This window comes from Onychomys torridus, chromosome 2 (genome assembly GCF_903995425.1).
Source record: "Onychomys torridus chromosome 2, mOncTor1.1, whole genome shotgun sequence".
Taxonomy (NCBI): domain Eukaryota; kingdom Metazoa; phylum Chordata; class Mammalia; order Rodentia; family Cricetidae; genus Onychomys; species Onychomys torridus.
Window position 1 is genome coordinate 62,794,485 of NC_050444.1, and position 14,262 is coordinate 62,808,746.

A 14,262-nucleotide genomic window follows, 5' to 3' on the forward strand; every position below is an offset into this window, starting at 1 on the left:
AGTCCTATCACATCAAAACTAAAAGCCCAGGAGCAAGGAGTACAAAAAAGAGCCATAGGAACAAAGTAAGCACACACTTGTTTTATAAAGGCATCAGGATTGGGGACATGTGCCTTTACCATTAACTGACTGGCTCAAAAGTTTATTTCTTTTCTGTTGAGTCTGGCCTCAAACTCTTCAACCTGTACCCCTGCACCATACCCACTTCATGCAGTGCTGGGGGCACACCTGGGCTTTCAAACACTCTACCAGTGAACGACACACTCGGCCCTGTATGATTCATAACTATGCAAAACTTTAAAACCAAACACTCATCGTACCTTTGAGTCCATAAGAACTTTTATTTGGCAGCTCCTGAGATATGCTGTGAGGCTTTGCTCTCCCTTCTGTGGAGCAAAGTAAAAGGAAGGCTTACAGCATATGAAAACAAGCAGTGTCAGCACACAAAAGAGTTCATTATTACAGCAGCCCTCCGCATGCAGAGACCAAGGCCCAAAAATGTTAAACGGAAAATTCTAGAAACAAAACATCAACCACATTCCTGTATATCTTAGGGTTTTCACTTGACTTCATTAGTTCTAACTGTTAAGTCTTACTATGCCTAATTTATACATTAAACTACTGGGGCTTGCTGTTAAGCCTGGTGTCCTGAGCCTATCCCTGGAATCCAATGGTGGAAAGTCTCCTGACCTCCTCACACCCACTCACACAATAAGAAAAAGGTAGAGAGCAATAAGGAAGATGCATGGTGCCACATTCTGGTTTCTGCAGGTGTACACATGGTCACACACAGATGCCCCCCCACACACAAATTCTGAATGATTCATGCTCACTGAGATTTGTATACATAACCTTTGTCTTGCCCAAAGCAGGTAAGATTCGCTCGTGTCTTCTTTGTGAAATGTGTGTCGGCCTCACTTGGGCCTGTTTTCCCACTCGGGGTTGCTCTATTCTATTCACTATGGTGAACAGCCCTAAAATGTCACAATCTTTGCCCCAGTCAGCTAGACAGAAGACTCACGCTTCCTGCTAGGCTACCGTGTCAAGCCGTGATGGGCTTCTGCTAGCTCCATGCTGCCTATCACTGTAATTTGAGATTAAGCTCTTGAGTCCTTGGTTGTTTCATCACAAATGTTTGGATTATCATAAATTCTCTTCCATGTCTTTTTTTGTTTGTTTTTGTTTTTTTGTTTTGTTTTTCGAGACAGGGTTTCTCTGTAGTTTTGGAGCCTGTCCTGGACTAGCTTTGTAGACCAGGATGGCCTCGAACTCACAGAGATCCACCTGCCTCTGCCTCCCGAGTGCTGGGATTACAGGTGTGTGACACCACCCCGACTTCCATGTCTTTAGAATGAAGGCAAAGCCTGCTAAGATGCGAAGTGGAAGCCATGCTGAAGCTACCTATCAGCACCCTGGGAAAAGGCAGTTGCAGCAACAATAAGAACGCTGACTCCAGAACCCTGAGTATGCCCCCTTTGGTACAAACTGTGCTATCCGTTCTCCACAGATAAATCAGTCTTTCACATACATTATGTACGTTTTACTTCTTCAATGCTAGGGATACATCCCAGGGCCTTGCACATGAAACACACTCTACCACAGAGCATGTTAGATGCAGCCGTAAAAGATGCCACAGTTTTAAATCATGATCTGTTTTTACTTGACCTGTAATTGCTTATCACTGCTAGAAAAATATCATCTCAATTTTAATTATGGTTACAATTATGTATGTATTAGAATTCAACTTGCTCTGCCCCTAAAAATTACTGAATTATTATTAATATTTTCCTGCATGGACTATGTGTGTGGTGCCCAAGAGGTCAAAAGAGGACATCAGGTCCCCTGCAACTGGATTTTTAGATGGTTGTGAACTACCATGTGAGTGCTGGGACTCTAACCCAGATTTTCCATATGAGCAACAAGTGCACTAAACCAATGAGACATCTCTTCAGCCCTTTTTGTTTGTCTGTTTGTTTGACTTTAAAAACAGAGTCTTCTAGGTAAACCAGACTGTCCTAACATCAATTCTGTCTCCCAAGTTGCTGGAAATATAAATGTGTTCCACAAGACTGGGCTCTGGTCTTTTAGCACACCTAAATTCCAACCGTATATGTGTATTTGCAAGCACACACACACTTACTTCTCTTCCTTTCTCCCCCGTTTTTGAATGTGTTCCTCCAGGAAGTAGGTGGAGGCAGGGTAAACTGCCTGGTGTGGGTGCTGAAACTCAAACCAGAGTTTTCTGGAAGAGCAATTAAATGCTCTTCATGGCTGGGCCAGCTCTCCAGCCAGTCTCTTTTGGTAGTGGTGGCACCAGGGCTTTGTGTATGGTAAGCAAACCCATCACTGCTAAGATAAATGATATTGTCATTGTTCTGTCTTACCATACTTTCTAACAGCTTGTTCAAAATGTTACAGTAACAAAAGCACTCAGAACTTCAAAGTTGTTGATATAAATTTATCTTTCTCTTATAAGAAATGGTGTTGGCATCATGCCTACAGCTGAGCTACATCCCCAGGGCATAGAACTATTTTCTGATATTACCTATAATGTATGACACCAATTCTTTCCCTTGATGTCTCAGTAAGTAGTATCAATTATACTAGTAATTTTTGAGAAGTTTTAGGGTTTCTCTTTCTAAGACAGACTACCATAGTTAGGATATGGCATATTCTCTAAAAGACTCGTGTATGGAAGGGGTGGTCCTAGGTGGGGTCTATATGCTGGGATAGACTGAAACTGAACTCAGGTGGCTCCCTGGAGTTGGTACAACCTTGGGAGCAATAAATTCTCCAGAGCCACCTCTTTCCTGGCTATCTTGAGGTGACCAAGCTAGTTCCTCTATGCCTAGCTTGTCATGATGTTAATGCCTCATCATGAAATCAAGAAAACAAAAACAAAAACAAAAACGAAGACAAAGAGGGCTGGGCACAGTAACCCACAGCTCTAATCAGGACACTTGGAAGGCAGAAGTAGGTGATGCTCTGTAAATTCAAGGCAGGCCCTGTCCATATAGAGAAGACTCTGTCTCAGAAAGTTAAAAAAAGAAAAAAAGTCAGCCATTACAGATCGAAGCTTCTGAAACTGTATTAAAGTAAATCACTCCTCTCTTATTTTTCAGGTATTTTATCACAAAGATAAGTCTGACTAAGACACAAGGTCTCACCACAGATTTCATGCTGTCCTCAATTTTGTAGTCCTGCCTCAGCCTAAATTCCACCACGCTCAAATACTAGGCCTTTACAAATATTCCTAAATAGCTTTTGTCATCTCTGTAGATTCATTTCTAGACCATTAACTATGCTAGGCTTCTGAGATAGTTCAATGTATTAGAGAATGTGTTTGCTTGGGTCTCACATAGTCCAGGCTAGCCTTACACTAACCACATAGTCAAGGCTGACTTTCAACTCCAAAGCATCCTGCCTTTACCGCTCAAATGTTAGGATTAGAGTTGTGTGCCACCATGAAAGGTTGCTGCTTTCAGATTTATAACTTCTGTGCATTGGGCTATAATTAATTCACTGTTAGTTTATTGTATAAAATATATTTTTATAAATAAAGCTTCTGTAGTTAGACTATCAGAATTAGTCATCAGAGGATCTCTAAGTGTTAGGGACCAAGATTTCAGGGACCAAACATGAACCATGGAAAGTACTAGCTAAGCCAGAGAACAAGTCATAAGCCCACTGCCCTTCCCCAGAGCAGTAACACCTGTTTACTAACCAGAGGCTCCCAAAGATAAGAACATTCCACAGTCAGGTGCCATGGCAACCGAATGTAAAGAGCATTCCATGGTCAGGTAGCCTAGCAACAGAACAAATGGCCCCTGACCAGTGACCTTAGCCGACTTCCTGAAGTTGCAGGACCTGCATGTCTCCCACGTTCTGCACCCCTTCCACGTCCCTTCCCCTTCCCTCCTTCCTGCCTATTCCCCTCTTATGCTATATAAGCCATGTGGAGGAAAATAAAGATTGGCGGCTTGATCAGAATACTGTCTTGCTATCGTCTCTCGTGCCCTCTGTTCTTTCATTCACTCCCACAGGTGGGTTGCCCCCGTTGAAACCCTGCTGGCCAGGGCATCTAAGTAAACCAATAGTTAGTAACTACTGACTTATATATTCCAGAAAACAATTCAAAAAGCTGAGCATAGTGGTACATGCCTTTTATGCCAGCTACTCAATAGGTAGATGCAAGTGGATCTGAGTTCGAGGCCAGCCTGGTCTACAGAGCAAGTTCCAGGACAGCCAGGACTACACAGAGAAACCCTGCCTCAAAACCACAGCCAGCAGTGGTGGCACAGGCCTTTAATCCCAGCACTCAGGAGGCAGAGGCAGGTATCTCTGTGAGTTCAAGGCCTGGTCTAGAGTGAGTTCCAGGATAGCCAAGACTGCTTCACATAGAAACCCTGTCTTAATAAACAAAAAAGCAAAACAAACAAACATATTTTAAATTTTAGCAGCCACATCCAGAACACTAAGCAGTTCAATCTTATCTCTTAGGATCAGAAAGATGGCTCTACAGTTAAGAGCACTGGCTGTTCTTCCAGGAACCCAAGGATGAACCCTAGCACCCAAATGGCATTGCACAACCACCAGTACAACTCCAGTCCAGAGGGTCCAATGGCCTCTTCTGGCCTACTCAAGCACTGCACACATGTGGTTTCCAGATACACATGCATAAAAACACTGCAAACGTAAAAGACAAAATGAATCCTAATCTCCCCTCCCAGCTGCAAATAGCAGCACTTGCCTATCATTCTAGCACTGCAGAGGCTGGGGTAAGAAGATGGGTGGTTCAAAGCCAGCTTAAGATATAAACAGGACCTCATCTCATTTGGAAAAGGAAAGGCTGAGCAGGAGAGATTGCTCAGTCAGTGGTTAAGCACATATACCTGACTTGGACTCAAGGAGCTAAATACAGGTCATGCCTCACCATACTCAGATAACAAACCATTTTAAAACCATCTCTAGGGGCTGTTAAGGATGTCTGCTTCTATTCCAGAGGACCTGCATTCAGTCCCCAGCATCCAAGTCAGGTAAGATCACAGCACCTGAAACTGCTCTAGGAATGTGGAACCCAAACTCACATGCACCCCGACAGACAGACAGAAACACTAAGAAGTCTCTGAAGATAGGTATGATGGCTAAGTCTTGAAATCCCAGACTTCTAGACTACAGGGCAGGAGGATCACTGAAAGTTCAAGGCCAACTCAGGCTATAGTAAGACCATTTCTCAAATATAGACATAGAACAAAACAAAGACTTCAGACAAAAACGAAACACTTACCAGGACCTTCATCTGTACCATTCTGGGCAGCTTCCCAAACTACCAACTTTGTCCCACAGCCATCTGTAGAAGCAGACTCTGAATAGTCTGCAGGGTTGAATGTCCTGGGGTTTGAAGTAAACAGACAGAAACTAAAGCAAGTTTCAAAAATCACAAAATAAATTTTGTGTACAAAAATATTCTAATTTGGCCAGGTGTGGTAGCACACACCCATAACCCAACACTGGGGAGGCAACACAGGCAGGTCTCTGATTTCAAGGCCAGCCTGGTCTACACAGCAAGCATCATGCCAGCCAAAGCGATCCTTGGAAGGGCTGCTGTAAAAGGCCGCCGCCTTCTCCTCCTAGTATTTGGTGGCAGCTAACTCTTTAAGCCATTATGATATGGATTTTTTTCTGGGTGTGGTGGTGTTTCGAGACAGGGTTTCTCTGTGTAGTTTTGGTGCCTACCCTGGATCTCACTCTGTAGACCAGGATGGCCTCGAACTCTAAAGGCATGTGATGTAGATATTTTGAAACATTTATTTCTATTTTACATGTATGGGTGTTTGGACTGTGAACCACATACTTGGAAGTGCCCTGACCAGGACCTCCCTTAAATTGCAGTTACAGATGTTTGTAAACTGCTGGTGGGTGCTGAGAATCAAACCCAGGTCCTTTGCTTTTAACTGCAGAGCCATCTCTCCAGCCCCTATAAGGAAGATTTTGTTTGTTTTGTTTTGAGACTGTTTTTCAATGTAGCCCTGGATGTCCTTGAACTGAGTAAGTAAACCAGGGGTAACCTTGAACTCACAGATTATTTGCCTGACTCCCAAATGCTGGGATTAAAGGCTTATGCCACCACCACCAGCCTGATACAGATTTTTTTCTTTTTTTATTTAGTGTGTGGTGATTCACATGTGCTACAGCACACTTAAAGAGATCAGAGAACGGCCTTGAGGAACAGGTTCCCTCCTCCAAAAAGTTCTCAGAGACGGAACTTAAGCCACGTTTTGGCAACAAGCACCTTTAACCATTAAGACACAATGATAAAAAAAATGTCTTGTTTTCTTGCTTTTGAAATGGGGTCTCACTATGCAGTGCTAGCAAGCATCAAACTTGCATAAATACGCCTGCCTCTGCCTCCCAAGTACTAGGATTAAGAGATATGAACCTCCGGCCCATTTTTTCATTTTTGAAGATAGGATCTGTCTCATGTATCCCAGGCTGCCTATAAACTCTATGTAATTGAGGACGACCTTAAACTTCTGATATTTTAACAGGCCCCCAGACCTAATACAATTGATACCACAATGGAAGTATCATTCAGGCCTTGGAACACAGCACACAGGCAGCAATACCTGCCAACACAGTAACAAATACCTGATCCAAAGTCCACAGTTCTGGGAAAGACCCTAAGTGTACCAACCTTGCTTTTTGGCTTCTGTAGCTCTCCTTTTGGCTAACTATTCTTGATAACTGATGCATGTCAACCCAGGGTGTGGTATTTGTGCTTAAAAAAAAGCTCAGCCTGACAAAGGCTCAGAGCTGCAATGTGTCCCAAACACCTGGAGTAGTTGCTGGCCAGCTAATACAGACTTTCTATTGGCTTGAACGCATGTCTGAGTAGTTTTCTTTGGTGAATACCTCATAACAATACTCCTGGAATTAAAAGTTTGTACCAGCACCTCCCGTTTTATGGTATGCTGGGGCCTGAACCCAGGGCTCTCTTTGCCTATGCTAAGGAGGCACTCTATTAACTACATCTCCAGCCAAGCTTGCATCTCTTCTACAAAGGAAAGGCTACTTTAGGATCATCTATCTACTCTTACAAATGGTCCTCGAGTTTCTATAATTTGGTCTTTGGCATCCTAAGTAGTTATGAGACCTGAAGCTTTTCCAGCCAAGAAAGAACACCAATAAAAATTTCCAATGAAGGGGCAAGCAAGATGGCTCAGTGGTTAAGATCACTTGCTGCTCTTGCAGGATCTGCAAAACTGTTCAAAATGGCCTGGAACTCCAGGACCTAAGAGAAACCATTTCCAAAGACCAAAAGAGTGGACAAACACTATCAATGCATTGTGTAACTTGTTAATTTCAGAGGGAAACCTCATAAGAACCCTCCTGCACATGAAACACAAATACACACTCAAGGCTCACACACAAAATAATACATCTTTAAAAGACTTCCAATGAGAGGTAATATATCAAGAGTTAACCCATCTCCTTCCCTCATGTCAGACTCTAAGCTTGGCATGTTTATTCAGGGGAAGTCAGTTTTTTTGAAATAAGGTTTTTCAATGTCACTCTGGCTGTTCTGGAACTTGCTATCTAGACTAAACTGGCTTTGAACATACAGAGATAGATCTGCCTGCCTCTACCTTGGTGTGCTGGGGATTAAGGAAGAGTCTGTGCCAACATTTTGTTTGTTTGTTTGTTGGAGACAGGGTTTCTCTGTATAGCTTTTGGTGCCTGCCCTGGAACTCACTCTGTAGACCAGGCTGGCCTTAAACTCACAGAGATCCACCTGACTCTGCCTCCCAAGTGCTAGGATTAAAGGCGTGCTCCACCACTGCCCGGCTGTGCCATCATTTTTATTTTATGTGTACAAGTGTCTGACCTGTATGTATGTGTGTATGTATGAATGATATATATCAATCATTCACATGCCCCTGCCACATAGAGGGATGCCAGAAAAGTACATCAGATCCCCTGAAACTGAGGTTACAAATGGCTGTGAGCCACGTTATGGCAGCTGGGTGCTAGGACTAAACCCAGGTCCCCTCCAAGAGCAACAAGTACTCTTTAACCACTGAACCATTTCTCCAAGGTCCTAACCTTGCCTTTGAATGGAGTTATAGTCTTCTTCATGTACAGCTATAGCTAAAGAAATGTTCCGCACCTCTCTGTATTTTCATTAAAATCCTAACTGGTGAGATGGTTCAGCAGGTAAAGGCACAAGCTGCCAAGATTGACAGGCTAAATTCAATCATGGGACACAATGGTGGAAAGGATGCCTCTCAAAAGTTGTCCTGACTCCATATGGACGCCATGCATATGTTCACAAATACACAATAGATATAAAAAAATACAGATAAGATAATTCAATCCTAACTGGACAGCCATAAGGCATCATGATACAGGTGATTAATGAAGAACAAAATAAATAGGAATGTTACAAAAAACACAGAGGAATGGGAAATAATAGAAAAGCTGTGAGTTTAAAGGTCGGGGCTCGATATTTGAGTTGTCTTGCCACACAAAACAAACAATGAGAAAAGGAAATCCTAGAGACAATAATAGCTAATTATGACGCCTACCTAGAACGGTCAGCCTTTACTACCATCATTTGGGATAAAAGTAGTATTTATACATAAACATATTTCATGCACAATGACTGGATTTAGCTGGCTTTCACTGGCTTTCAACTAGGCAACTGAGGATAATTACACACACACACGCCCGCTCCATAGGGAACATTTGGCAGTGTCTGCAGACATTTTAGTAACTTCACGGGGAGAGGGGTACTACACTAGAGGAGAGGATGATGCTAAGCATCCAGTACCGAACATCTACTATCCCAATAAAGCATTTTCCAAGCAAAACTGCCAGCAGTGCAAAGGTCAGAGCCCTGATTTAATATCTACAGAAATAGCAATGCTCTAACTATACACAAGTCAGAGGGAGAGAAATTAGAATAACTAGAAAATAACTACAGCAATAGGATGGCTGTAACTTACCCCATGCTTTGAGCAGAGAACCTTCCTGCCCCTCTGCCTCTGCCACGTCCAAATCCTTTAAAAAACACAATTGTCGAATATAGTGGTATTTTTTTATATATATATTGAATGTTTAATCAAGCAGAGAGTTTCAGGCCAATCAGGGCTGCATAGAGACTTCCTAAACAATCTAGACTATAGTATGAGACTCTTTTAAAAACAAACAAACAAACAAACAAAAACACAAGTTGCTGGGTGGTGGTGGTGGTGGTGCGCTTTAATCCCAGCACATGGGAGGCAGAGGCCTGGTCTATGCAGTGAGTTCCAGGACAGCTAGGACTATTACACAGGGAAACTCTGTCTCAAAAAACAAAAACATAAAAATTAAAATCACAAGCGCTTGAAAGGTGGCCTAGTGGTTAAGAGCACTGGTTTCTCTAGCAGAGGAATTCCAGCTCCATTCAGCACCCACATGGCAGCTCACACCAATTGTACACCAGTCCCCAGGGGCATCCAATGCCCTCTTCTGCCCTCCACAGACTCTGCATACACATGGCACACAGAAATACATGCAGGCAAAACATCCATACACATGAAACATTTTAAATAAATAATACCCTGTGGTGGTGTATGCCTTTAATCCCAGCACTTGAGATTGAGGCTAGCCTGGTCTACATATTAGTTCCAGGATGACCAGGGTTGCACAGAGAAACTGTCTAGAAAAAAAAACAAAAAACAAAACAAAGAAAACCCTCCACAAAACCCCAAAATAAAGGGTAAGCTATTCTTGCATTGTTAACAGTCTAAGTATAACAGAACTCTCCAGGCCCTGCATGACTCCCAAGTGCTGGGATTACACCTGGAACCACCATACCTTACTATAACAATAGGATTCTAGGGTCTGGGGTGTAGCTCAGTGGTGGAATACATTCTTATCAAGGACAGGCACACGGCTCAATCTTCAACACCAAAACAACAGAACCAAAGTAAAATGAAAACACAAAATCACTACGCATCAGTAGCTACATCTCGACATCTTAGAGGCCAACATTCATAAAGCATTTCCACACATTCTCAAAACCCAGCAAATCACCAGCCTGCCTTCTTTTCTTGTGCCCAGGATTCCATCTGGTTCATTCTCCCTTACCTCTGCCTCGGGGCCGCTTGCCGCGCTCTGAAGGTTTGTCTCCTTGGTTGCAATCAATTCCATTCTCTTCACCTTTGACTAAACAGGAAAAAGCAGAAATGTCAACTTTTCCAAACCTTTGTACCAGACTTTTTAGGCACTTACAAAACCAAGCACAAAATGAAAGAAAAAAAAAAAAAAAAAGCCAGGCATGGTTGCACGCTCCTCTGATCCCCATAAGTTGAAGGCCAGCTTGGTCTACAAGTGAGACCCTCTCTCAAATAGCAGGTTAGAATGAAAACAACATTTAGAAAGCCGGAAAAATAAAAAGTGGCACAAAACTGGAAGCACATGACCAACCACTTCTCCATCACTAGGATGGTGGAACCAAGGAATTCAAGGCAACACACTGAGACTCAGGCTCAAAGTGGCGGGGGGGGGGGGGGGGGGGGGGGGGGGGGGGGCGGCGGCGACAGGGACCACATGACACGACACCACCACAAAAAACTGAATGGCCACACATACAATCACAGGTATAAAAATGAAATTAAAATAATGTGGTGCTGAGCATGGTGACACATGCTTTTAATCCCAGTACTCATGATGCAGAAGCAGGATCTCTATGAGGCCAGCCTGGTCTATTTATGGAGCTACAAGACATCCAATCTACATAGAGAAACCTTATCTAAATAAATAAATAACGTGGTAATTTTACTTTCTCTGTAAGGATCTGCCCTCATCTCAAATTTTCTTTAAACAGTAACAACAAAATCAACATTCATTATGCAACAACAATAACAGAATTTATTCCTTAGTTAAGTTAAAGGCTGGTAAATACCAGGCATTGGTGGCACATGCCTTTTGATCCCAGTACTCGGGAGGCAGAGACAAGCGACAGTCTGAGTTCAAGGTCAGCCTGGTCTACAGAGTGAGTTCCAGGACAGCCAAGACTACACAGAGAAACAAAATAAAAATAATAATAATAATAATAATAATAATAATAATAATAATAATAATAAAGGCTGGAAAACAAAACAGTAATACCACATAGATGACAGACAGACAGACACAGGCACAGACACACACAGTATCCTTGAAAAGGTAAAATAAAAGACAGGTTCATTTAGGTACTACCCAGATGAGGCAATCACAGACTCCTATTTCTCATATTCACACTGGCTTTATTTAATGTCTCCATAGATAGAGAACCTTGACAGGAGATCTTCGTGTCATTAACTCCCGTCATTTTTTAGTTGCTACTAAACCCCCATGAGCTCCCAGTGAGGCCTCCTTTGCAGTACACTTAAATTTACCATAGCCCTTCCCCTAATCTCCACCTGTCTCTGAATTTATTTCCTCACATATGATGTTCTATATAAGACTATTAAAGTATTATATAAGGCCAGGTAGCCCATGCCTTTAATCCCAGCACTTGGCTATCACGGGCTGACAAAGCTCTGTGAGTTTAAGGTCAGCCAGGGCTACATAATGAGAACCTGTCTCAAAAAATAAATAAAGTAATATTTAAGAGATCGAGATATGGCTAAGTAAGAGTTTAAGCAAAGGCCCATGATTCAATCATCAGCACCAAATTATACATTTTCTATTACATAAAATACCTAACTTCTCATTCTTAATGCTATCACCCAATTAACCTAAATTTAAAAATAGGGCTGGTGAAATAGCTTAATAGGTAAAGGCTCCAGCCAAGCCTGATGACCAAGTTCAATCCTAGGACCCAAATGGTGGAAGGAGAGAAGGAGATAACCCAGAGTTGTTCTCTGAGCTACTACATGTGTGTATCATGGCATACAACAAACAATAAATAGATACAAATAATTTTAATTAAATGTAAAACAAGTGGTGCTTGCTGTAGGATGTTCTATATGTTAAATGTGTTGCTCTGATTGGTTAATAAATAAAACACTGATTGGCCAGTAGCCAGGCAGGAAGTATAGGCAGGACAAGCAAAGAGGAGAATTCATGGAAGTGTAAGGCTGAGAAAGAGAGACACTGCCAGCCGCCACCATGACAAGCGAGATGTAAAGATACTGGTAAGCCACAAGCCACATGACAAAGTATAGATTAATAGAAATGGGTTAATTTAAGATATAAGAACTAGAGAACAAGAAGCCTGCTGTGGTCATACAGTTTATAAAAAACATAAGTCTCTGTATGCTTACTTGGTTGGGTTTGAGCAGCTGCGGGCCGGAGGGTGAGACAGCCAAATAGGACTGGGAAAAATTCTAGCTACAGGTGCTACATGCCTTTATAATCCCAACACGCAGGAGGCAAACAGATCTATGTGAGTTCAAGGCCAGCCTTATCTACAGAGTGAGCTCCAAGAGCCGGGACTACACAGAGAAACCCTGTCTTTAAAAACACAAAACAAACAAAAACTTAGAGCAGGGCATAGTGCTGGATGTCTGTAATTTCACTGCTGGAGAAAGAATTTATTAAAGCCAGAGACATATATTGATAGTCTAATTAACTTCTAATTAACTTTATGAAGACTGAGGAGAAAAAAGTTGGGGGTGTTTTTTGAGACAGGATTTCACAGGTTGGCCCTGAACTCAATTATTCCTACTAAAAGCTCTCAAATTCTAGGATTACAGGCATCACCAGGCTACTAACCTTTTAAAAAAATCTGTTTTAATCATTTCCATAGGTCTCTACACTACACAGCAAGTAGTTGATAAAATATCAAAGGAATAAACTAACTATAAAATGGCTCCTGGGCTGTTCCAGTAAAATGGTGTCAAAAATAGGGAACCCCAGGAAACATGCCAACACACACATGTGGAGCTCAGAGAACTCCAGGTTAAACTCAACAAAAAGCCTGCCTATTGAACTTATCTCCTTTAGGTTTGTTTGGGGGGGAAAGAGACAGGGTCTCACTATGAAACCCGAGCTGGCCTGAAAGTTATGACATACACCAGCATCAACCTCAAACTCACAGAGATCCACATGCCTTTGCCTGGGATTAAAGGCATATCTCTTATAATGTAATCCGTGTCTATAGCATGAGTATCTATAATTGGGGAAGAAAAACAGCTTCATGTATCAGTGAATGAACCTATACCTACCCAAACCCCAGTTCACTTGACCTCCAACAGAAACCAGTCTTAAAGGACACAAAAATGAACAACCTGCAGGCCAGGTCAGCACTAACAGGAAACCCATCACAGCACCTAACAGACCAGTATTAGTGATTAGACTAAGGAATGTACAATGACAAGTGGATTTATGGGTATTATTTGGGCTGTTTTTTCAGGGGTATGAAAAAGCTAAGTAGAGAAGCTGTACTCACACTCTCTGCCTCGGGAGCCACCTCTTCCTTTCCGGTTGTTGTTTCCCCGGCCACGACTCATTTCTCTCTCAGTCCTCTTCTCTCTGTTTTCTTTGTTTTCTGAGCTTTCTTTTCCAAAATTCTTCTTCTTTCCCCCAACAGTCTCCCATGACGTCTATCAAAAAGTAGAGTTCTACGATCACTGAGCTGTTGTATAGCTTTCAAACCCAACATTTTAATTCTTTCCCATTTAGTTCTGCTTTCCTGAAAAAGACAAAACCTGGAGGGATGGCTCAATTCCCAGCACCCACATCAGGTGGCTCACAACTGCCTGTAACTCCAGCTCCAAGGGAGTCTGACAACTCAGACCTCTGCAGGTACACACACACAAACTAAAACTAAGATCAAATATCACAAAGGATAACAAACCTTGTTAAGCTCTTGTATTTATAGAGTGCATGAATAATTACAAACAACATATTCCTTTCCCACCACCAAGTCTTTTCCTATGTAAATACAGGAATAAAGTTAATGATTTCCTGAAGCACTTCCTCTATATTTTGAATTGGAGACTATAAAAATGGTTGTTCCTCAAGTAAAAATCTGCAAATTCAATTTATTATGTTTGCAAGTCTGATTAAACTAAGCACAATCCCACCTTCAGATGTTACAGTACAGAAGCAAAGCCATATACCTACAACCCCAGTACTCAAGAGGAAGAGGCAGGAGGATCAAGAGTGCAGGAGTAGCCAGGGACACGTTGTCAGACCCTTCCTCAAAAATACAGTCAGCTGTAGTTCAGCATATGCTAGTAGGATATGCTCTAGAGGCAGAGGCAGGAAGACTAGGAGGTCAAGGCCATC

General features: G+C 42.3%; 1 protein-coding gene across 2 annotated transcripts in view; it reads right to left on the bottom strand.

Annotated features, from left to right (window-relative positions):
• Nucleotides 1-14,262, bottom strand: part of Ubap2 (ubiquitin associated protein 2) — an 86,869-nt gene that overhangs the window by 28,047 nt on the left and 44,560 nt on the right. For both annotated transcript variants that reach the window (XM_036178111.1, XM_036178110.1), the window contains exons 5-9: nt 13,421-13,574; nt 10,132-10,209; nt 9,006-9,060; nt 5,288-5,391; nt 321-386 (exon numbers count right to left, since the gene is read on the bottom strand). In XM_036178111.1, the coding sequence (XP_036034004.1) occupies nt 321-386; nt 5,288-5,391; nt 9,006-9,060; nt 10,132-10,209; nt 13,421-13,574 (457 nt within the window). The remainder of the gene's footprint in view (nt 1-320; nt 387-5,287; nt 5,392-9,005; nt 9,061-10,131; nt 10,210-13,420; nt 13,575-14,262) is intronic.